We start from the raw sequence: 22,533 nt of genomic DNA, 5'->3' as shown, positions 1-22,533 counted from the left end.
TCACTTTTAGAATTTAAGAATTTAATATAATATTATACTGAATAGTTTCTAACCAGTATTTTCACCTGCTTTACATGATTTCTGGGTATAACTTTTAAGAATTGATACTTTCTGACTTACTTTCCATGATATGCCTATTATACATTCATTAAAATTTCAAATATTTCCCCAATTATTCTTACCTCGATGTCATAATTTTAAAAAGTTCAAATATTGAAAATTTAAGACATTAATACTGTTGCCACTATAATATAGAAAAGAAAAAAATTTGTAAAATTTTAACTGTTTAAAACTCAACCTTGTAGCTCACTGCAACCTCAAAACTACTGGCTCAAGCGAACCTCTTGCCTCACTCTCCTGAGTAGCTGGGGCTATAGGCACATTGCCACGACGCCTGGCTAATTTTTTCTATTTTTAGTAGAGAAGGGGTCTTGCTCTTGCTAAGGCTGGTTTTGAACTCCTGAGCTCAAGCAATCCTCCCCACCTGAGCCTCCCAGAGTGCTAGGATTACAGGCGTGAGCCACCGTACTTGGCCTTGAAGTATGAATTTTTAACACAACCATACGAATTTCTCACTAGAGTGTCCAAGCATTTCCTACTGAAGCATGTCCAAAGTTATAAAAATCTTCTCTTTTAAACTAATCTATACAGAGTTACTCCAAAAATAAGAGTAGCACTTTAGGTAAGACATTTATTCCAGTGCAAATTTTAAGTACCTAAGGTATAAGCCTGTTCAATAGCAGGTTACTGGAAAGAATTAAAAATGTGGCTTTCTTTAAGGAGTAAGTCGTTTGGGATCACGAGGGAACATGGAGGTCTGACGAACATTATGCAATCCCAGAAACAGCATGGTCACTCGTTCCAAACCTGGGGAAAAACAAAACAATCATTAATTCCTTTTCTAAAAACCTCTCAGGGTCTTACTAACTTAGAACTAATAACATAATATCATTGTTTTACTAAATACTTTTCCTTGTTAGGAAGGAAAACGACTTCTATAATTTTGAGTTTATCTAAAATTGAATGTTTTGGGTATTGATTCAGAAACAGAGATGCTGCTGTATGTGGAAAGGACTAAATAAGATATCCTGAAATGGAGACCAAAAAATCTATATAAATGAACAAAATCTATGATTTAAACAATAAAAAACCAAAAGACTTTATAAGCCTATGTGTTTTCAAATAATATCAGATTCTGATTATGTAGACCAGGCAATGAGGATGAGAGCCATAAACTTGTTCAAGGATATTTATTAATAGAAGTATCAAAAAAATTATTTTAATTCTAAAAATATTTAACATGGTGGCCCCTAGCATAAAATGCTCTAGAGTACATTATTATACTAAGTGTTTTGAGTGTAGAAAAGAGACTGATTTTGGCATGTGGCTTAAATATTATTATATTACTGACAAGAATTAAGATCAAGTACCATCTAAGAAGCAGAGCAGAACTAGCAAATGAAACTTCTTGTGTACATTTTGATTTATTTACTTTATCAAAGTTTTAGAAGAGTAAAATGTCACACAAAGAAGGCAAGGTCAAAAAATATTTTTATATAGCAATGATTTTTAATTTTAAAGATTTTAAAGGAATATTGTAAATATAAGTGAGAAAACTAAAATTTTTATTGCTATTCTTTACCAACAGACATCTGTAGATGAAAATTTGAGACTTGTATTATGGTGATCTAAGACTAATCTAAAAAAACCCCACCATATCCCAACTTCCTCTCAAATGTTAATTATCAAAAAACAGGTAGTATTTTGATAACTATGTAAGCTTCCTTCTTCATAATTAAGGTTAAAATATTACATTGTCAGTCACAAAATTTTAAAAATATTTATGTACAATGCACATTACTAAATACTACAAGAAAAAAACAGCCCTAAACTTCCCACTAAAATTTAAACTATATATTCAATGTAGCAATGTTTGTAATAATAAAAGGCTGCTAGCAACCTATAGATCCATCAATAGGAAGCTAGTTAACAAGATTACGGTGTACCCGTTCAGTGGCCTCTAGAGATTAAAAAAGAATGAAAAAGCTCTTTATTGGTAAGGAACAACTTATATTAAGTAAAAACTGCAAAGTACTGAATGGCTTTATATAGTATGCTACAATTTGTGTAAAAATATTTTTTAAAAATGTGTGTCTTTTTGCATATGTGAAGATTATCTTCACAAAGTTAAGCAGAAAACTAGAAATAATGGTTTCCTATAGGGAGGTAAATATAAACCATTTTCTACCTTTTCCCCCCTCCAATTAAACTGTGTTAAAATACATGTAACATAAAATTTACCATTTTTACTATTTTAAAGTGTACAGCTCAGTGGTATTAGATACATTCAGTGTGCAACCATCACTACCATCTCTAATTCTTAACAGAAAAAAAAAAAAACCCTATGTAATGACCTTTAATAGTGCTATTTATTTTTTAATTTTCCCCAGCTTTATAGAGGTATAACTGACAAATAAATTATATGTATTTACAGTATACCATGTGACATTTTGATATGTATATTATACATGCACACGTTGTGAAATGATTAAATCAAGTAATTAATATTTCTCTCACCTCACATATTTATTTATGGGTAAAAACACTTAAAATCTTTTTTTTTTTTTTTTGAGACAGAGTCTCACTCTGTTGCCCAGGCTAGAGTGAGTGCCGTGGCGTCAGCCTAGCTCACAGCAACCTCAAACTCCTGAGCTCAAGCGATCCTCCTGTCTCAGCCTCCCGAGTAGCTGGGACTACAGGCATGCGCCACCATGCCCGGCTAATTTTTTCTATATATATATATTTTTAGCTGTCCATATAATTTCTTTCTATTTTTAGTAGAGGTGGGGTCTCGCTCTTGCTCAGGCTGGTCTCGAACTCCTGAGCTCAAACGATCCGCCCACCTCGGCCTCCCAGAGTGCTAGGATTACAGGCGTGAGCCACCGCGCCTGGCCTTAAAATCTATTTTTTAAGCAATTTTTCAAGTATACATTATTAACTGCAGTTATCACACAATACAAGAGATCTCTAGAATTTATTCATCCTAACTGAATCTTTGTACCCTCTGACGAGTATCTCCCCATTCTGCCCTACCTCGCCCAGCAACAACCATTCTACTTTCTGTTTCTATGAGTTCAACTTTTTAAAGATACCACACACAAGTGAGATCATGCGGTATCTGTCTTTTTGTGTCTGGTTTAGTTCGCTTCACATCATGTCTTCCAGGTTCATTCATGCTGTTGCAAATGACAGGATTTCCTTTTTCATTGTAAATATACACAGGTTGAATATCCCTAATCAGAAAACCTGGAATGTTCCAAAATCTAAAACTTTCTGAGCACCAACGTGACACTCATAGGAAATACTTATTGGAGCATTTCAGATTTCTGGATTTGGGGCGCTCAACCACTAATTATAATGCAAATATTCCAAAATCTGGAAAAATCCCCAATCAGAAACTCTTCTGGTCCCAAGCACAAGGGACACTCAAACTGTACTACATTTTCTTTACCCATTCATCTGTTGTTGGCCACCAAGGTCATTTCTATATCTTGGCTGTTGTAAATAATGCTGCAATGAACATGGGAGCGCACAAATCTCTTTTTTTTTTGAGACAGAGTCTCACCCTGTTGCCCAGGGTAGGGTGCGGTAGCATCATCACAGCTTACTGCAACCTCAAACTCCAGGGCTCAAGTGAGTAACTAGGACTACAAGACTACAGGCGTGCGCTACCAGGCTTGGCTAGTTTTTCTATTTTTTGTAGAGAGGAGGCCTTAAGCAATCCTCCCACCTCAGCCTCCCAGAGTGCTAGGATTACAGGCGTGAGCCACCGCACCCAGCCTGATTTCATTTCCTTTGGATATATAAACCGGAAGTGAGATTGCTAGATCATATGGGAGTTCTATTTTTTTAATTTTTTGAGGAACGTCTATACTGTTTTTCATAATGGCTATACCAATTTTACATTCCTACCAGCTGTTTACAAACAAGGGTTCCCCTCTCTCTACATCCTCACCAACACTATCTTTTTTTGATAACAGCTATTCTAACAGGTGTGAGGTGATTCTCATTGTGGTTTTAATTTGCATTTACCTAATGGTTAGTGATACTGGGCATTTTTTCATATACCTATTTGCCATTTGTACATCTTCTTTTGAGAAATATCTATTCAGGTCCTTTGCCCATTTTAAAATTGGGTTGTTTTCTTGCTATTGAGTTATATGAGTTCCTTATATACTTTGGATATCAATCCTTCATCACAGATGTATGGTTTGCAAATATTATCTACCATTCCAGAAGTTGTCTCTTCACCCTGTTGTTTCCCTTGCCATGCAGAAGTTTTTAGTTTCACGCAATTCCACTTGTCTATTTTTGCTTTAGTAGCTTGTGCTTTGGGGGGGTCATATCCAAAACAAAAAGAAAAACAAAATCATTGCCCAGACAGATGTCCAGAAGCTTTTTCCTTATGTTATCTTCTAGTAGTTTTACATTTTCAGGTCTTATGTTTACATTTTTAATCTGCTTTGAGTCAATTTGTATATGTGGTATGAAAGAAGGGTTCAATTTCATTCTTTTGCATGTAGATACCCAGTTTTTCCAATATCATTTACTGAAGAGACACTACTTTCTCTATTGTGTGTTATATTGGCACGTCTGTTGAAGATCAATTGGCTGTAAATGTGTAGATTTATTTCTGGGCTTTCCATTCTGTTCCACTGGTCTACGTGTCTGTTTTTTGTATCAGTGCCAAGTATATTTTGAAAGCTGATAGTGTGATACCTCCAACTTTGTTATTTTGTCTCAAGATTGCCTTGGCTCTTTGGGGCCTTTTGTGGTTCTACACAAATTTTAGGATTGTTTTCTTTTTCTGTGAAAAAGGTAATAGGAATTTTGATAGGGACTGCATTGAATCTGTAGATTGCTTTGGGCAGTATAGACACTTTAACAATATTAACTTATCTAATCCATGAACACAGGATATCTTTCCATTAATTTTTATCCTCTTTAATTTCTTTTATCAATGTTTTAGAGTTTTCACTTTCTTGGTTAAATTTATTCCTAAGGGGTTTGTTTTTTTTTTGATGCTACTGTAAACAGGATTGCTTTCATTTCTTTCTCGGATAGTTTGTTGTTAGTGTATAAAAATGTTGACTGATTTTTATATGTTGACATCATATCCTGTAATTTTACTACTTAATATATTTGCTTGTTAGTTCTAACAGTTTTTTGGTGGACCATGAACATTTTTCATCTTGTAAAACTCAAACTCTATGCCTACTAAATAGTAATTTCCCATTTCCTCCTTCCTTTAGGCTGTGGCAACACCATTCTACTCTCTGTTTCTATGAGTCTGACTACTCTAAGTACCTCACATAAGTGGAATCACATAGTATTTGCCTCTTTGTGATTGGCTTATTTCACTTGGCATAATATCCTCAGGGTTCTTGTAGGATAGGTCAGAATTTCCTTTCAAGACTAAATAGTATTCTATTGTATATATACGCCACATTTTGTTTTCCATTCATCTGTTAATGAATGCTTGGGTTGCTACCATGTTTTAGATATTATGAATAATGTTGCTGTAAACATGGGTGTACAATATTTCTTCAATACTTCATTTTCAATTCTTTTGGGTATATACCCAGAAGTGGAACTGCTGTATCATATGGTAATTCTATTTTTAAGTTTTTGAGAATTGTCATACAGTTTTCTACAGTGGCTGTATCATTTTACATTCCCACCAAAAGTGCACAAGGGCACCAATTTATCCACATCCTTGCCAACATTTGTTATTTTCTGGTTTTTAAATTGTATATTTAATTTGCTTTCCCTAACGATTAGTGAGGTTGAGTATCTTCTCATGTGCTTATTGGGCATTTGTATATTGTACCTTCCTTGGAGAAATGTCTATTGAAGTTCTTTGCCCATTTAAAAATATTTCAATACTTTTTAGTTTCTTTTTATGCTTTTATTATTATTTTAAATTGAGTTATACATATTTATGGAGTACAGTGTAATATTTTGATATGTGTATACAATGTGTAATGATCAAATCAGGGTAATTAGCATATTCTATCATCTCAAATATTTATCATTCCTTTGTGTTGGGAACATTCAAAATTTGCTCTTCTAGCTATTTGAAAATATACAATAAATTATTTTTATGTCACCCAATAGTGCTATAGAACATTAGAACTTATTCCTCCTATCTAGCTTTACTTTTGTATCCCGTAACCAACCTTTGCTTTTCCACTTCTAAATTTTGTTGTTGTTGTTGTGTTTCAGGAGTTCTCCATAATATATTCTGGATATTAATTCCTTATCAGATATGTGATTTGCAAATATTTTCTCCAATTCTGTGGGTTGCCTTTTCTCTGTTGATAATTATCTTTTGATACATAAAAGTTTTTAATTTTTATTAAGTCCAATTTGTCTATTTTTTTGTTGTTGTTGTCTGTACCTTTGGTGTCATATCCAAGAAATCATTTGTATTCAGTATTACCTGAAACTTGAAATCATTCCAATGTTGTGAAGCTTTTGCCCTATGCTTTCTTCTAAGAGTTTTATAGTTTTATGTTTTACATTTAGGCCTTTGATCCATTTGAATTAATTTTTGTATATGGTGTTAGGTATTTAATTCTTTTGCAATTTAATTCTTTTGCAAGTGGGTATCGGTTTTCTCTGCACCATCATTATAAAGACTGTCCTATATCCTTTCAATTTGAAATTTTTGTAAGTATATTACCTATTCACCAAAAAATCCCCAAAACAACAAACAAAAACTTCAACAAAACTATACATTCAAAATTCTTTTTAAGAGTGTTTGGTATGGACATCCAAAGATGCTTTAAATATTTACTCATTTTAAATTGCAGAGCAATCTCTTACATATACTGTAGATGCAGTCTTACAGTCAATGAAATGTTATAATTCGATAAAAAATTTAGTAGCTCCTTGAGCTAATTTAAGACAGAGAAAACAGGATACTTACAAGACAATTGGATTCTAAATTCTTATGAGAAAAAGAATGGTTAGAACTTTATATTTTAGAACACACAAATTAGCTGTTCATTTTGTCCCTTAGAAATCAAATTTTCACTTAAGTCATAACTTGCTTTAAACAATTCTTATCATTCAAATTTTTATTATACTTATTAGCACTTATGAACTTATTTGAAAGCAATAACAGAATATTACCAATGCCTCCACCAGCATGAGGAGGGGCTCCAAAACGGAAGGAATCAATGTAAGCCTTAATTTTCTCCAAATCTACAAAAAGACCCAAAACAAAACAAAATTTACCATCTTATTTAGCTTAAAAAATTATAAAAACAATTACTGTTCAATGAAGATAAAAAATAAAAAAGATTTTCTGAAAAGTCTTTAAAATGTTCACAATGTATTATTTTCAGAACATGTACTCTCTTAAATATATATTAAGTTATTTACCAATTCCATGATGTAACGCTCTCTCTGTCAGCAGCTGAGGATCATGTATTCTTTGAGCTCCTGACAATATTTCTTCTCCTCTCATAAACATATCATAAGAGTTGGACTGTTTCTGCAGGAAAAACAAACAAAAACCATCACTCTTCCAGTGGCTATCATCCTATTTCCATTACACATTAAGTGGAAAAAAAATCTCTCCAGCATGAAGAGCAAGTTCAATTTCTCCTACAATTAATGATGCAATTTTGTTCTGTAAAGTAGAATTAAACTGCTGAGGGCCATTTAATAACTTCTTCCTTGTCTACATCAGATTTTGTGCTCTCCTTCTCTCATATCCTCCAATAGCAAATCACAGTACCACATCTAACTTTTAAGTAGTGCTGACCTTTATTTCACTTTATCATCTAAAATGTTTTATGATTTTTGGGTTACTTTTGGAACTTCAAGTTATCAACAGGTGTTAGTCTTTTTTAATCAAAAACATTTTTTTTTTTTTTTACTTTAAGAAAAGTAAATTGAAAGTCAATTTACCAAAGCTTAACCTGTTCCCTTTCAGGTATTTGATAACAGCAGTTTTAACTTACTTCCCCTGTCTTTTAATAAACCAATGATTCCCAAAGCATGATTTCTGGACCAGCAGCTTCAGTATTATCTGAAATTTGTTAGAAATGCCAATTATCAGGCCTCACTCCAGAGCAAATAATCAAAAATTCTGGGGATGGGGCCCAGCAATCTGTGTTTTTAAAAGCTCAGGTGATTCTAACGTACACTGAAGTTTAGAAACCACTGCAATGGAAAAACCGTAAAAGGCCACAAGACATTATTTAGATTATTAACTCCCAGGACATAATATGAACTCTTAGTTCAAGGACAATGATAAGATGATTTGCTAAAGTATGCAAATCTAATAGTACTATTTATCATTTATACGGTCTTTTTTTTCTCATAAATCTTCAGAAAAATGATCAAGGAAAATGATTTTTAATATAGGTTTTCAGGATTAATTTGCTAGAATATTCAAATTTTACAATATTTTTAATTGTAGTAACAGATACCAGTGGTAACACAGATAACAGCACGTCTATCAAAACAGCAAATTATTAATGAAAACCATTATTCCTATTTTACAATTTGACACAGTAACAATAGCTTTTCTTCTCCCCTCAGATAGGTTATTTAAAACCAAATTACTTACAGGATTTCTTGGGTCAGGCATGGTATAGAAAGGTCTTACAGCCAATGGATATTTATCAAGAATATAAAAATCTGTATCATACTATAAAAAGAATAAATGCAATTAAAAACATTTTTTAAAAGTAAAAGACTAACATTTTGGTAATTAACTTTTTTGTACATAAATTTTTGCTCTTCAAAATTATTGTAATTACACCATATATACAATGAGCATCCTGCTTTTTTCAAGTAACATTTGTAACCTATAGCATTTTGTCATAAATTCTTCCAATATCTAACTTTTAAATTTAAGCTATGATTGAATTATTTATATTCAATCATTTTTTAAATATTCTATTTTTTTGACATGTAATCTCTTTCTAATTTCTCTCTCAATGTAAATTATGCTACAATAAACATCTTTGATTTTCTTTTTTTCTTTGTTATTCTAGTTCATCTAGTCATTCAGGTGCATTTTATAATTGTTTTGTTAAAGTATCCAAAATCTTTTTGGGTTTTACAGAAACTATGTTACATCTACAAATTATTTTGGGAAAAACTGATATCTTTTACAATATTCATCATTAAAAAATCTGGATTATTTTCCCCAAAATTTAAACTTTTGTTTAGATATATAAATGAAGCTTGGTAGTTTTCTTCAAATGAAAACTACAATTGAAATAAATAACAGTAATGTGAAAATATGACATTTTTGTAGAGAGAATACTTACTATGTGACCTAGATTTAATTAAAAAGAAATCAATTGAATTTCAAGTTTTTGACTTTAAAAATTTTTGCTAAAACTAGAGAAGAGAATGCCAACCGTTGACAAACGGAAATTAGCCTTGCTGACACAGCATTTTAAAGGTATAAACTCAGTACTGCATGGTTTCAGAAAGGAGTTCTCTAGTCAGTTTAACAGTTTCACGTGCAACCAGCAGGAGGCGCTCAAGGACTTTTCTCATTTTATTATACCATTCTCTTAAATTTTTAAAAAAGACCACACTAAGTTTAGCTTTTATCCTCTTTGGAGTTTTAGTTTTAGAAAATGAAATAGGAAAGTAGCTTTTACATAAGAGGCAGAAAGGAAGCTCATTTACCTTCAAGTTTCACGAGACAGTACAGGTATGCAAGGAAAACCATTTCTAAATAGTTTCAAATAATTTTGAGGTCATTTCTAAGTAATCTAACAATCTGATATAGATACCACTTTTAGAGACACCGCAATACAAATTAGTACAAATATCAAACATTGAGTTAATAAAATCATTTGGGTAGATGGAATCCAAAGGTGCCTAGGAAAGAGAAAAATCATTTAGGCAGAGCCTGTCTGAATATTTTTCATTTTTCCAAGAATTGTTTTTTTTTTAACATCGTTTCCCTTGGTTTTTATTTATTCTAGAGTCACCATTCTAGGAAGATTAGTCTCCTCTGCAAATGTTCTTTTATATCAGGATACATTTCAGATTTAGAAAAAGAAATCCAGCATGTGCAAAAGAGTCCTACCTTTTCCTTTACCAAACGACCCAACAGTTTCTCATTTGGTGTACTGAAAAAGAAACATGAAACCAGGTGTTTGAAGATCAAACAGCAACTTAAAAAAGTTTAAGTTAACAAGGCACCACTTCTAGTTGAAGTTCTTAAAGGATTAAAAAATTTGGCCAAAACACATAGTTGTCTATTTCACTTCTTTTTAAACAGGCAAGTACTATTGAAAACCACTTATGAATGCACCTAGTACAGTGACTTAGTGCTCTGCTTAGCAGGTGCTGCTCAAATATTTAATTAAAGCCATAAACAGAATTTAGCAATTGTATTGATTCAGAAATATTATGGATGAAATAATTTCCTATAATTACATGTGATAAAAGCTCACTATACCAATATGGGCCAGTCTTGCCATTACATAGTCTCCCCTTTTTGGTATTCCTTATCAAAGGTTTATAAAATAAAAATCAGTATTTACAAGTTTTTAAAATGTAATAGTGTTTACATAAGCCCATTAAATTTCTATAACCAAGAGATAGCTACTTTAACTTCTATCTTATTTAACAATAATTTCCAAAATATGAAAATATTGCCCAACTTTATAAAATTTATGGTTTGCCTTAATGTCATCTAGCAATGTAAGAGATGCTTAAAACCATATTTTTTGTTAAATAAAAATAAAGGGTTTTAAGTGAAATAGGTTTTTTAAAAAACCCTAAAAAAAACCCATAATAACCATGCCCTTTCCCTTTTATATACATATGTATTATTGTGATAGTTTAAATATTTTAACTAGGAACCCTTGAATAAAATATAGATAGTAATTTTCAATCTTTATTAAACTATATAAATTGTTTCAAAATTGTAAGTTGTATGATCTGAATTTAGATAATATAATACTATATCAAATTAGACAGTAAGTTTTATAACTTTTGTTAACAGTTTTATGCCCTAATCCTGCATGGGGACCCTCTCTGACACCACTGATTTGGAAAGACATATAACATATTAGATGAAAAAAATCACAGAGAAAACTCCCCATACTTTTTAAAGGGTTACAAATATGAGGTGGAAAAATAAAAACCGGTGTACTTAAAATTACTGAACCTTAGGCATTATGTATATTTAATATATAATAATATATTAAACCATAATATGTTTATTTCAGATCACACATTATATAGAACAGCATAATATTATATACTAAAGTTAAAATTTATGAGCTAGGTAAAGAAAATAATAATTTATTAATTTTTTTTATTCTTTCATACCTGAAATCTAATTACTAAAGTTTTAAAAATCACAAAGACAAACCTCAGATCCTCTTCATCTCCCATTTCGACTCCAGCTTCCCTGAGCATAGCCAATGCTTCACAATACTCTAGTCTTAAAGTGGGCTCCAAAAATTTGAATGGTTCACATGGAAACTGTTTATTCACTGTTTGAATTTCAGTCTGAAACCTATTTGCACAATGATTTAGAGTTAATAAAATGTGTAAGATAAATGTTTCCCCCACAAGAGGTCACTGTGGCAATATATAAAATAATTCTTTTAATCAGTAGACGTACCTGAAAAAGCATTATCAAATTATTAACTTAATGAAATCTAAAAAAGTATTTAATACCATTTTTAATCTCAAGTTTTCATAATCACAGTGTCATTAAAGTATTAAAAACTTTCTTTATAACTCATATCAGGTAACACTATTTGAAATATAAAATACCCATTTTATGAAGCATTAAAAAAATCTAGTTGGGGGCAAGTGGCTCATGCCTGTAATCTCAGAACTTTGGGAGGCCAGGGTAGGAGGACTGCTGTAGGCCAGGAGAGTTTGAGACCACCCGGGGTAACATACCAAGACCCCATCTCTACAAAAATAAAAAATATTAGCCAGGCATAGTGCCATGTGCCTGTAGTCCCAGCTACTTGGGAGGCTGAGGCAGGAGGATCCTGAGTCCAGGAGGTTGAGGTTGCAGTGAGCTATGATCATGCCACTGCACTCTAGGGCAACAAAGTGAGACCCTGTCTCCAAAAACATAGAAACAAAACACTGACTTTTTAATCCCTGAAAAATATTCATTATCACTGAGGAGGATCAAATTAATATTTGCCCTATCTTCCCCTATTCCCATCATACTTTTAAGTCTGTTGAGGGGAGTGTTAATTTCTTTCCCATTTTGATAATCCCTATAGTATAAGGCAGTGGTCCCCAATGTTTTTGGCACCAGAGATGGGTTTCATGGAAGACAATTTTTCCACTGATGGGGAAAGGGTTGGGGGGGGGAGAGAAGGAGCTCAGGCCATGATCCAAGCAATGGGGAGCAGCTGTAAATACAGATGAAGCTTCACTCCTTGCCCTGCTGCTCATCCCTTGATTGCTTCTTTGTTGCTAGTCTCATGTCTAAATTTAAAGCATAAGGCCTATTCTATAAATAATAGTCATAAGACAATGTTTACTGCACTGAACTGAATATGTAAAACGATATTGAGATTTAAAAAGTATATTTTTGTTAAACTATGGATGAAATGATAGCTGGGATTTCTTCAAAATAATAGGGAGTGGAGAAAATGAATAAAACAAAATTGGACATGGTGGGCACAGTGGCTCACGCCTGTAATCCTAGCCCTCTGGGAGGCCAAGAAAGGAAGGATCACTTAATGTCAGGAGTTCAAGACCAGCCCGAGCCAAGAGTGAGAACCCATCTCTAACAAAAATAGAAAAAATTAGCTGGGTGTAGTGGTACCCGCCTGCAGTCCCAGCTACTCAGGAGGCTGAGGATAATGGATCGCTTGAGCCTGGGAATCTGCGGTTGCAGTGAGCTATGATCACACCACTGCACTCTAGCTGGGGCGACAGAGCAAGACTCTGACTCAAAACAAAAAAAAAAACAAAAAAAAAAAAAAGAAAAGAAAAAGAAATGGCCATGGGTTGGCAACGGTTGAAACTGGGTGATGAGTACATGGTGGCTCATTAGGGTAGTGTCCATACTTTTGCATGTTTTTTAAATTTTCCATAATTAATAGACTTTTAAAATGTATGTTTATATTCTACATGTAGAAAGAAGTATGTTTATATTCTCTATATAGAATTCTCTATCTAGAAATTATGTTCTAGAAATTAAAACACTATCACTTCTTTTTTTCTTTGGAGACAGGGTCTCGCTCTGTCACCCTGGGTATAGTGCAGTGGCGTCATCATTGCTCACCACAACCTCAAACTCCTGGGCTCAAGCAATCCTTCTGCCTCAGCCTCCCAAGTGTATCACTTCTTGATTGGTCTTAAAGACTTTCACGGGAATGATAAAGCTTAGCCACTAATTTATTCAAATCTTGGTATAAGAAAGGTTAAGAAGACCCCAATAATTAATTTTTCCCTAATAAATGATTTTTAAATAGCCTTGCTTTGGATATCAACTCCCATTCATGTCTATCAATGATAGTACCAAAATATGACTATCAACATTTTAAAATTCACTTGTATATTATTCTTCTATGAGAAATAAATACTTTTTTCCCCATTTATTTGTATATATTTATGGAGTACAAGCACAATTTTGCTACACGGATATACTGCATTGTCGTGAATCAGGGCCTTCAGTGCATCCATCACTGAAGCAATGCACACTGTACTCAACAAGTGACCTCCGAACACCCACCCCCTATGAGAGATAAATACTAATGATAAACATGAGAGGAACATGACATAAGCCAGGTAACTCAATATACAAGCGACACAGATCACAGAAACTTGAAATTCCTAACTGACTTACATTGTATGACACAGAAAGCAAGCTTTTATTTTCAAATTGCTACCTTAAGTCTACTGAAAAAGTTTGGCAGTAATGGTGTCTGACTCTGATTTGTAAGGAGAGATCTGATTAATCCCAAGGGCCCGAATTCATGCTGGTCTGTTGTTATAAAAATCAAAGTAGAAATTTCAAACTCCAATATTAAATAGAGAAGCTATCAATATCTAAAATAAGTGGGTTTCAAAAAACTTTATTGAATTATAAATGTGAAAAGAAAATGAGAAAAGCTGTGTTCCTCCATCATAGTCCCAAAGTATATTTAGTTTTATAAAGAAACATTAGTTGTTCATTGGACTATTTGAATGAAAATTGCTTAAAATAAACTGTATCAAATGTTTCAGAGGACAAAGAGTAAAAGAAAAAAGGCAATGTGCAATTAACTAGTCATCAAAGGCACAAAGCAATGCAGAGAATGCCTGGAAAATACTGGTGCTTATGCTACAATATTTTATGTAAGATCAGTGATTAATTTCTATATTCTTAAATTTACTTATTAGCCTTGCAATGGAATAAATGAAAGTCGTATTTTTGAACTCATTTAAAATATCAATGAAACATACCAACAATGAATAGTTAAACCAGTGGTCTTAAAATAAAAATTTTAAATATGGTCCTTCATCAGTTATGAAAATGTTAGATAAGTCTATTATACGCTACCTAATACTTCAAATATAGTCATAAGTACAGAGAAAGGAAAAAAAGAGACTCTCTTGATTTTCTTAACTTGCCTTCCATTTTCTTTCCCTATTTTCTCCATGTTAAACGTCCTCACAAGTACACAACTTTCAATGACCTTTAAGGGAAAAACTATTTTCCAGTTTAGAGGGTGTACCTAAAGTGGATAATTAAATTTTTGAACATCTAGAATAAGTCTACCATTTCTATAAATGTTGTTAATTCACCAGACCCAAATAGATAAAGTCCCTTCAGTTTACTAGTTTCTAATTTTTAGTGAGCACTCAATGCAAATACAAACTGATTTACAAATTAATCTTCTTTGACACAGATTCAGCCTCAGTAAGTTCTGATGGTGACCAGAAACCTCTAGAGGTAATTATCTTGGCTTTAGACTAACTTTTTGTCCATTTCTTCGGTCAAAAAAAGCAAGACCTTATCTTTAGGTCTTGCTTATTACATTAAAAAAGTAGTTATCCTATGACTAGATGGGTGTTTAGTAAAATCCCTGATCTCAACCCACTGATTTAGCTGAGAACAGCTGACTTAGGTGAAGAAGCTATCTTACTAATCTTCTTACAGGAATTTCAATTACAGATTCAGTAAAGATTAGAAATGAGTAGACTGAAGGGACTTTTTACCTTTGAGGTGAGTAATAATACTATTTCCACTTAACAGTTGAGGAAACTGAGGCAGAGTTAAATAACCTGCCCACAAAGATAAGTAGTGGAGCTGGGATTTGAACTCAGGCTATCTGGATGTAGCTGAATCAAAGTTCTTAACCACTACCTCATACTACCGCCCCCAAAATAAACTGCTATAAAAGTAACACATGCTCTATTTCTTCAGACATTCGGAATGTCAGTATGAAGGAAAAAACAAACATAATTGAGCTGTTCACAATCTGGTAACTTACCACCAAAAAGAGGCTAACTAGTTGAGGCCCCCTGACTTGCATCCAGATGCACTATTTTGAGTGTAGATTTTTCTAACTAATGAAATCCGCATCTCTATATATTCATTCATATATATATATATATATATATATATATATATATGGAAATGCCCAATAGAAACTTAGCTCACATGGTTCAATGAAAGAATTTTTTTTTTAAAAAGAATCCAAACTGATTTGAAATTAAGTCCATCTAGGGATATAAAATATTTTTTACCTTTCTTGAAGTCCTTTGAATATCTGTACCAAAGTGTCAGCAATTTCTTCTACGACTTCATGGTAATGGTAATTAAAAGCCATTTCAATATCCAAGCCAACAAATTCAGTTAGATGTCTGTGGGTATTAGAGTCTTCAGCTCTGAATACTAAGAAGTTAATAAAAGAAACAAACTGCAAATAGTATTTAAATTTTGGATAAATTGGGATTTAAATACAAAATTCCATTTAGTAGGACTCCAGTAGTATTATTTTTATATCATTACAGGGCCAGAAGGACCTTTGATAAGCCATCTGTTTCAGCATTCTCTTGGACAGTGAGTTCATTACAAACTCCTATAAGTCACGCAGTAAAAGCTGTATCAAACATGTATTAATAAATGAGGCTCATGAGAACACTGAGGATTGAATACAAGATCCTGAGATGCCTTCTCAATAATTAAAAATAGATTCAATTATGACTAATATAGAGTTCTCAGTTTTATTAAAACCTGACTCAAGCTAAACGAAGCTCTGTACAAATGACGCAACATTATACATATTCTTGCCATTACCTCAGTCCAGCTTTAATATCCTCAGTGCATTTTCCTCCTTTCCAGTCTTCCTTGACTCTAGCTCAACTCATCTTTCACATCATTGCCAGATTAATATTCCTATAACACATTCTTGCTCAGTAACTTACAATAGTTCCCAAATGACTACTATAGTAAGACATAAAATGACAAAAAGTCTAAAACCTTATACTTTCACAATTCTAACCTATATTTCCCATTTCCTCTTAATACTAACTCACCATATTTTTGTTTTCTCCTGTAGTCCATGCTCTTTACTTATCCTGCTTCCTCTGCCTGGAATGCCATTTCTGCTGTCTTATACTCTGCCCTTAAAGCACATTTCAGTTTGAATTTTCTTTTATGATGACTCTAATCAACTCCATTTTATCCCTCTTTCTATACTTCCAGTACCTGGGAGCTTGTGAGAACTGCAGAATCTCAGGTCTTGCCCCAGATCTATTGATCAGAATCTGCATTTTAACAGATCCCCGGCTGATTTGTGTGCACATTAACATTTGGGAAATGCTGTCTGATTCTTCTTTTATGTATATGGTACCTAGCACAGACAAGGCTATATATGTAGCAGGTGTCCAACAAATAACTGTTTAATAAATTCAGAAAATTAAGATGCAATGATCTTGCCAGTTTCTCTATTTAGCAAGTATTTAATTTAATTATCAAAAAAACATATAAAATAACTTGGTTAAGTTTTAAGGAATGAAGTAAAGCTGGCTTTTTGCTTATAGTTAGCTTCACAAAAGAATCTGCCACATGATTATGTGCTTGTGCTTGAATTTTAGCCAATATATCTTTAAAACCACATTAATATAATTCATTAAATATAAAACATTTATTAGTAATTTCTAATGGACTTTAGCATATCACCAATGGTAAGGACTGTACAAACAGTAATAGTGAAACAGAACAGCTCTGGAATAAAATTGGTAGCAAAGCAGACAGAGGTATATTGTAAACTTACAATAGTAAAGAGTTATAAAGGATGACAAAATATATGATTTCGAAGACTGCAACTAACTGTTCTTTAGTGTTCATGGAGAGTTGAAAGGATAGTCCAAATGGGAGCTAATTCTGTTCTAATTGCACTTGGTATAGAAATAATATACTTAGGTATATTTCAAATGGTGTACATTTTCCAAGCACACATTTTTAAAATGAGATATGCCCAAGATAATTTGCTTCAGCATTCTTCTGTAAGGAATATATAATGCTCATGACTCTATTCATATGAATGATGCCTAACTGTTTAAAGAACTATTAAGTGTACTATTTTTTTCAGAAAATGTCTATCCAAACACATTGTCATTTCTACTTCAAAGTTTAGTGTTTGAGTAGTCAGTAGATAAAAGAATTTAAACTTTCAAAATGCCTGTACATTATAAATGTAAAATGTGTTTCTAAAGCCATAACTACTGTACAATTAATGAAATTGGAAAAAAACATAAGTGGCAAAATCTTACCTGGCCCAATACAGAAAACCTTCTCAAAATCAGCACAAATGCACATCTGCTTATACAGTTGTGGGGACTGAGCCAGGTATGCATTATTTTTAAAATATGACACAGTAAATACATTGGCTCCTCCCTCACTGGCAGCTGAAATGTAACCATTTATAAATTAGAATCAATTGTAAGCTTATCAATGCAAACTTTTAGTTAAAAACAGTAGTTTACTCTAAAGAAAGAAAAGCTGGAAAGTCACAAACTGCAGCTAAATTGTAGTCTATACATGTTCTCTTACATGTGATTCTAAACAGCGTATGTTTAAGCCAGATTTACTTCTTTGGATATACCTTTATTTCACTTCTTTGGATATACATGCTGTCTTTCTGCATCAATTTCAAATCTAGTAAGGCTACTTTGGAGTTGTAAAAATTAAAAAAAAAAATAAAGAAGATATTCTTACTATTTTTTTAATTATTAAGCATGCAATGTTCAATTTTTTTTTTAACTAAATGCCATTCAAATATACTTTTTAGTGTTACTTAAACAACTCTGAAAGGGCAAAATGATAGACAAGATTCTCATATAAGAATGAGGATTTGGCCAGGCACAGTGGCTCATGCCTGTAATCCCAGCACTCTGGGAAGCCAAGACAGAGGATTGCTTGAGGTTAAGAGTTTGAGACTAGCCTGAGCAACATAGTAAGACCCCGTCGCTACAAAAAATAGAAAAATTAGCTGGGCATGGCAGTGCACGCCTATAGTCCCAGCTACTTGGGAGGCTGAGGCAGGAGGATCACTTGAGCCCAGGAGTTTGAGGTTGCAGCAAGCTATGATCACCATACTGCCCTCATGCCCAGGCACCAAAATGAGACCCTGTCTCAAAAAGTAAAACCAAAACCAAACCAAACCAAACCAAAACAAAAAGATGGAGGATTAATGAGATTTTTCCCATCAGTACTATTTAGTGATTTTACAATGCAGTTTATACAAAAGAAAATTGCAATACCAATTTCAAAAGAAACCTATATAATGAAAGTGCTTCCTGGTTTAATTTATGTAGCAAGAATCTTGCTTCGTGTGTTATTGCCTCATTTTATAATCATTATCACAAAATGATTCCTGGAACAAGGAGATGTAGTATTACTGATGTTGGTGATATGTGACTGTTGTTATACAGCATGGTCTTCAAAATAAGCAGTCTAATGGCAACAAACCTTAAGGGACAGATGGAATTCTCAAATTTAAAAAAATTAACTTAAGCAACTTTGGGCAAAGTAAATTTATTTTTAAAAATTAAGGGAAATATTTTGAAGCATACCTGAAATAATTTTAGGAGTTTGGATTTCCACAAAACCTTTGTTAATTAAAGTTTCTCGGAAGAGATGGCAGATGCCAGACTGGAGACGGAAGACTGCCTGACTAGTTGATGTCTACAAAACAATAACACAATCCTAATTAAATCAACACATTTAATTACTAAGCACTCATATTTACTGAGCATTCACTGTGTGTGCTAGAACTGTGGAAACCTAAAAGTGAATAAAATTATTCTTGCTCTCAACATTTTAAAATCCTAATAGGTGGGGAGAAGACAAAAGTACACGAATCAACATCATACAATACAAGGCAGAAAGGCATGCTGAAATGTAATGACTATATATGATCACATAAAGCTATTTTTACAAGAAATGCTTAGTAAGCAGATGTGTTAATCTGTAGGAATTCCATAAAAGAAAAATATTTCTTAATAATTAAACACCTTTCTTCCGAATTCTTAGCGTTTTTTGTTTTTTTAAAGGCAACCATTAAGTGAGATGTATTAATGTTTGTGCAGCACACTAATGTTCCCGTAAGCAAGATTTTAGCATTTGATAACAAATGAATAAAGCCACAATGTACTTTTATCTTAATCATTACATCACAACAATACATTAATTGCAGATAGTCATGTGTTTGTTACAATTAAGAAATTAAGGGAAAAAAACAATAAAACAGACAGGCATCCCCCATGATACTGATTTCCCAGAATGGAAATCAGTGCCAGAATGGCACACAAAGCAATTAATACCAGTATTCTAACTGTCTACCACAGTCACCTTCTCTTTCTATTTTCTCTCCCTTTCCTTCCTATTTCTCTAGTTCTCCTAATTTTATTAGGTTATTAAGTATGAAATGTCTGATTTCTTTAAATACAAAGTTCGGCAGTTGATATCTCTGACATTTCACTTTGACAATTCTTCTTTTATTCTCATTGTGAAGGGACATCCATTCTTTCAAATACACGCTTTGGCTTGTAATTATCTTTCAAATTTTTTTTAGAGCAACTTTTGTGAAACCATGGATCAGTCAAACATTCATGTTATTTTTGAATATGAGTCCTGTCCTGGAACCAATGCAGCACAGACAGCTCGAAATACCAAGTGTTTGGGAAGGATGTGGCTAATGAACGCACAGTACGGTTTGAGAAGTTCTGTTCTGGTGATTTTACTCTTGAAAACGAGCCACGTGGGCCACCTGAGACCAAGGTGGATAATGATGAGCTGAAGCTGTAGTGGAAGCGAACCCATCTCAACAACATGTGAATTAGCAGCAAGCACTGATGTTACTATTCCAACAATATTGGACCACTCAGAACAAATCACCAAGGTAAAGAAGCTAGATAGATGGGTACTGCATGAATTAAATGAGTGTCATAGGAGAAACCGTCTGAAAGCTTGCCCTTTTTTGCTGTCACGACATAAAGGCAAACCATTTCTACACCGTATTATTGCCTGTGATGAAAAATGGATTCTTTCTGACAATCACAAGAGTTTGGCACAATGGTTGGATAAAGATGAAGTGCCAAAACACAGTCCAAAACCAAATATTCATCTAAAAAAGCTAATGGTGTCTGTTTGGTGGTCAGGAGCTTGTGTTATCCACTACAGCTTCATGAAACCTGGTCAGCTGATTACAGCAGATGTCTACTGCAACCAATAGGATGAAATGATGAGGATGCTTGAGATGAAGCAGCTGAGATTGATCTACAGAGATAGGCCAATCCCCTTGCAAGATAACGCTCGACCACCTGTCCAACAAACAATGCTGCTCAAACTACAGAGGCTGGACTTGGAAACTCGTCATTCACTGTAATCACCAGATATTGCACCAACTGACTACCACTTCTTCCAGGCTTTGGACCACTTCTTGCAAGGAAAAATATTCAATTTTCAACAAGCTGTGGAAAACGCCTTTTGCAATTTTATCACCACTCACTCTCCAGGCTTTTTTGCTGCTGGCATAAACAAGCTATTGTTAAGAGGGCAAAACTGTGTTGATAGTTTAGGTGCATACTTTGATTAATTGTACTGCTTCTTTTTTTTGAGACAGAGTCTCACTCTGTTGCCCGGGCTAGAATGCCGTGGCATCAGCCTAGCTCACAGCAACCTCAAACTCCTGGGCTTAAGCAATCCTCCTGCCTCAGCCTCCTGGGTAGCTGGGACTACAGGCATGTGCCACCATGCCTGGCTAATTTTTTCTATATATATTTTAGTTGGCCAGATAATTTCTTTCTATTTTTAGTAGAGACGGGGTCTCATTCTTGCTCAGGCTGGTCTCGAACTCCTGACCTTGAGCGATCCACCCGCCTCGGCCTCCCAGAGTGCTAGGATTACAGGCGTGAGCCACTGCGCCCAGCCCTGTACTGCTTCTTGTTTTGGATATAATAAACTAAACTTCTGATTCGAAATTGAACATTTCATATTTAATGACCTAAATACTTTCAGGCTCAATCACTTCTGACGGTGACCAGAAAGCTCTACAGATAATTATCTCTGCTTTATAGTAACTTTTGTCCATTTCTCTGGTCAAAATAAGCAAGCCCTTACCTTACACCTGACCTTTAGGTCTTGCTTATGACATTAAAAAAATAGTTATCCTATGACTAGATGAGTATTTAGTAAAACAGTAGCACCCTATGAAAATACTGTTAATGATGGGATGGCTACTCTACATTTCTTTCACTGTAAAGAATGCTATTTAAATAACCCTGAATTTCAGCAGATCAGGGCTGAAAAAATTCATGTAAACTGGGTCATATTTAAGTAACATTATTTTATAATTCACACTCAAAGATACAAATCAATTTCTCATAAAACAATGAAGATAATTTAAAAGATCTTTATAATTTGTTTACTTATTCATTTTTAAGATGTCTACACATTTAAACTAGAGAGAAAGACTTGTGGCTTTTTATATTATGTGGTTTAGTGAAACATTCAGTTCATCCAATCAAAACAAATTGCATAATCTTCTGCTTCCAAAAACCTACTTCAAGTTACTGACACACATACAGAGTTGTATTTCACTACAGTGAAATGTATTCTATTAGAGGGTCACTTATGGCTTATAAGCTCAGGTTATAAAGATGCTATTGTGAAGGTGGAAAAGGACCAAGAGAGATAGTAGAAAAGGGGGTACAAAGACATTTCTAAAATGACATCAGACTTAATTCTAAAAGGAAATATTATTTAAAAAATCAGGTTGATGTGGAATTTGTAATCAAGCAAAGGTAATCTTTGTGAGAAAGAATCTGAATTGTCTACAGTTTCTACCATGTTACCGTCATGAAGGGATTTCAGCAGTGTTCAGGTTAACTCCGTGCCAGGACATTCCAACATATGCTAATGCTGGCAGATCAAGTACAGATGTGGTACGGATGGACCCTGTGATAAACACAGCAGTGCTGAGCATCATCCCTAAAAGACTTTTC

The 22,533-nt window shown here is 33.6% G+C and overlaps 1 protein-coding gene across 2 annotated transcripts in view; it reads right to left on the bottom strand.

The window, feature by feature from the left end:
* Window positions 1-72: 72 nt before the first annotated feature.
* DARS1 (aspartyl-tRNA synthetase 1) overlaps window positions 73-22,533 on the bottom strand; it is a 68,595-nt gene continuing 46,134 nt past the window's right edge. For both annotated transcript variants that reach the window (XM_069473158.1, XM_069473166.1), the window contains exons 8-16: window positions 19,102-19,213; window positions 17,800-17,934; window positions 15,769-15,916; window positions 11,426-11,572; window positions 10,130-10,172; window positions 8,645-8,725; window positions 7,450-7,561; window positions 7,198-7,269; window positions 73-867 (exon numbers count right to left, since the gene is read on the bottom strand). In XM_069473158.1, coding sequence (XP_069329259.1) covers window positions 776-867; window positions 7,198-7,269; window positions 7,450-7,561; window positions 8,645-8,725; window positions 10,130-10,172; window positions 11,426-11,572; window positions 15,769-15,916; window positions 17,800-17,934; window positions 19,102-19,213 — 942 coding nt within the window. In that variant the 3' untranslated portion in view covers window positions 73-775. The remainder of the gene's footprint in view (window positions 868-7,197; window positions 7,270-7,449; window positions 7,562-8,644; window positions 8,726-10,129; window positions 10,173-11,425; window positions 11,573-15,768; window positions 15,917-17,799; window positions 17,935-19,101; window positions 19,214-22,533) is intronic.

This window comes from Eulemur rufifrons, chromosome 1 (genome assembly GCF_041146395.1).
Source record: "Eulemur rufifrons isolate Redbay chromosome 1, OSU_ERuf_1, whole genome shotgun sequence".
NCBI classification, from domain to species: Eukaryota; Metazoa; Chordata; class Mammalia; order Primates; family Lemuridae; genus Eulemur; species Eulemur rufifrons.
This window is presented reverse-complemented; position numbering and strand designations above follow the sequence as displayed.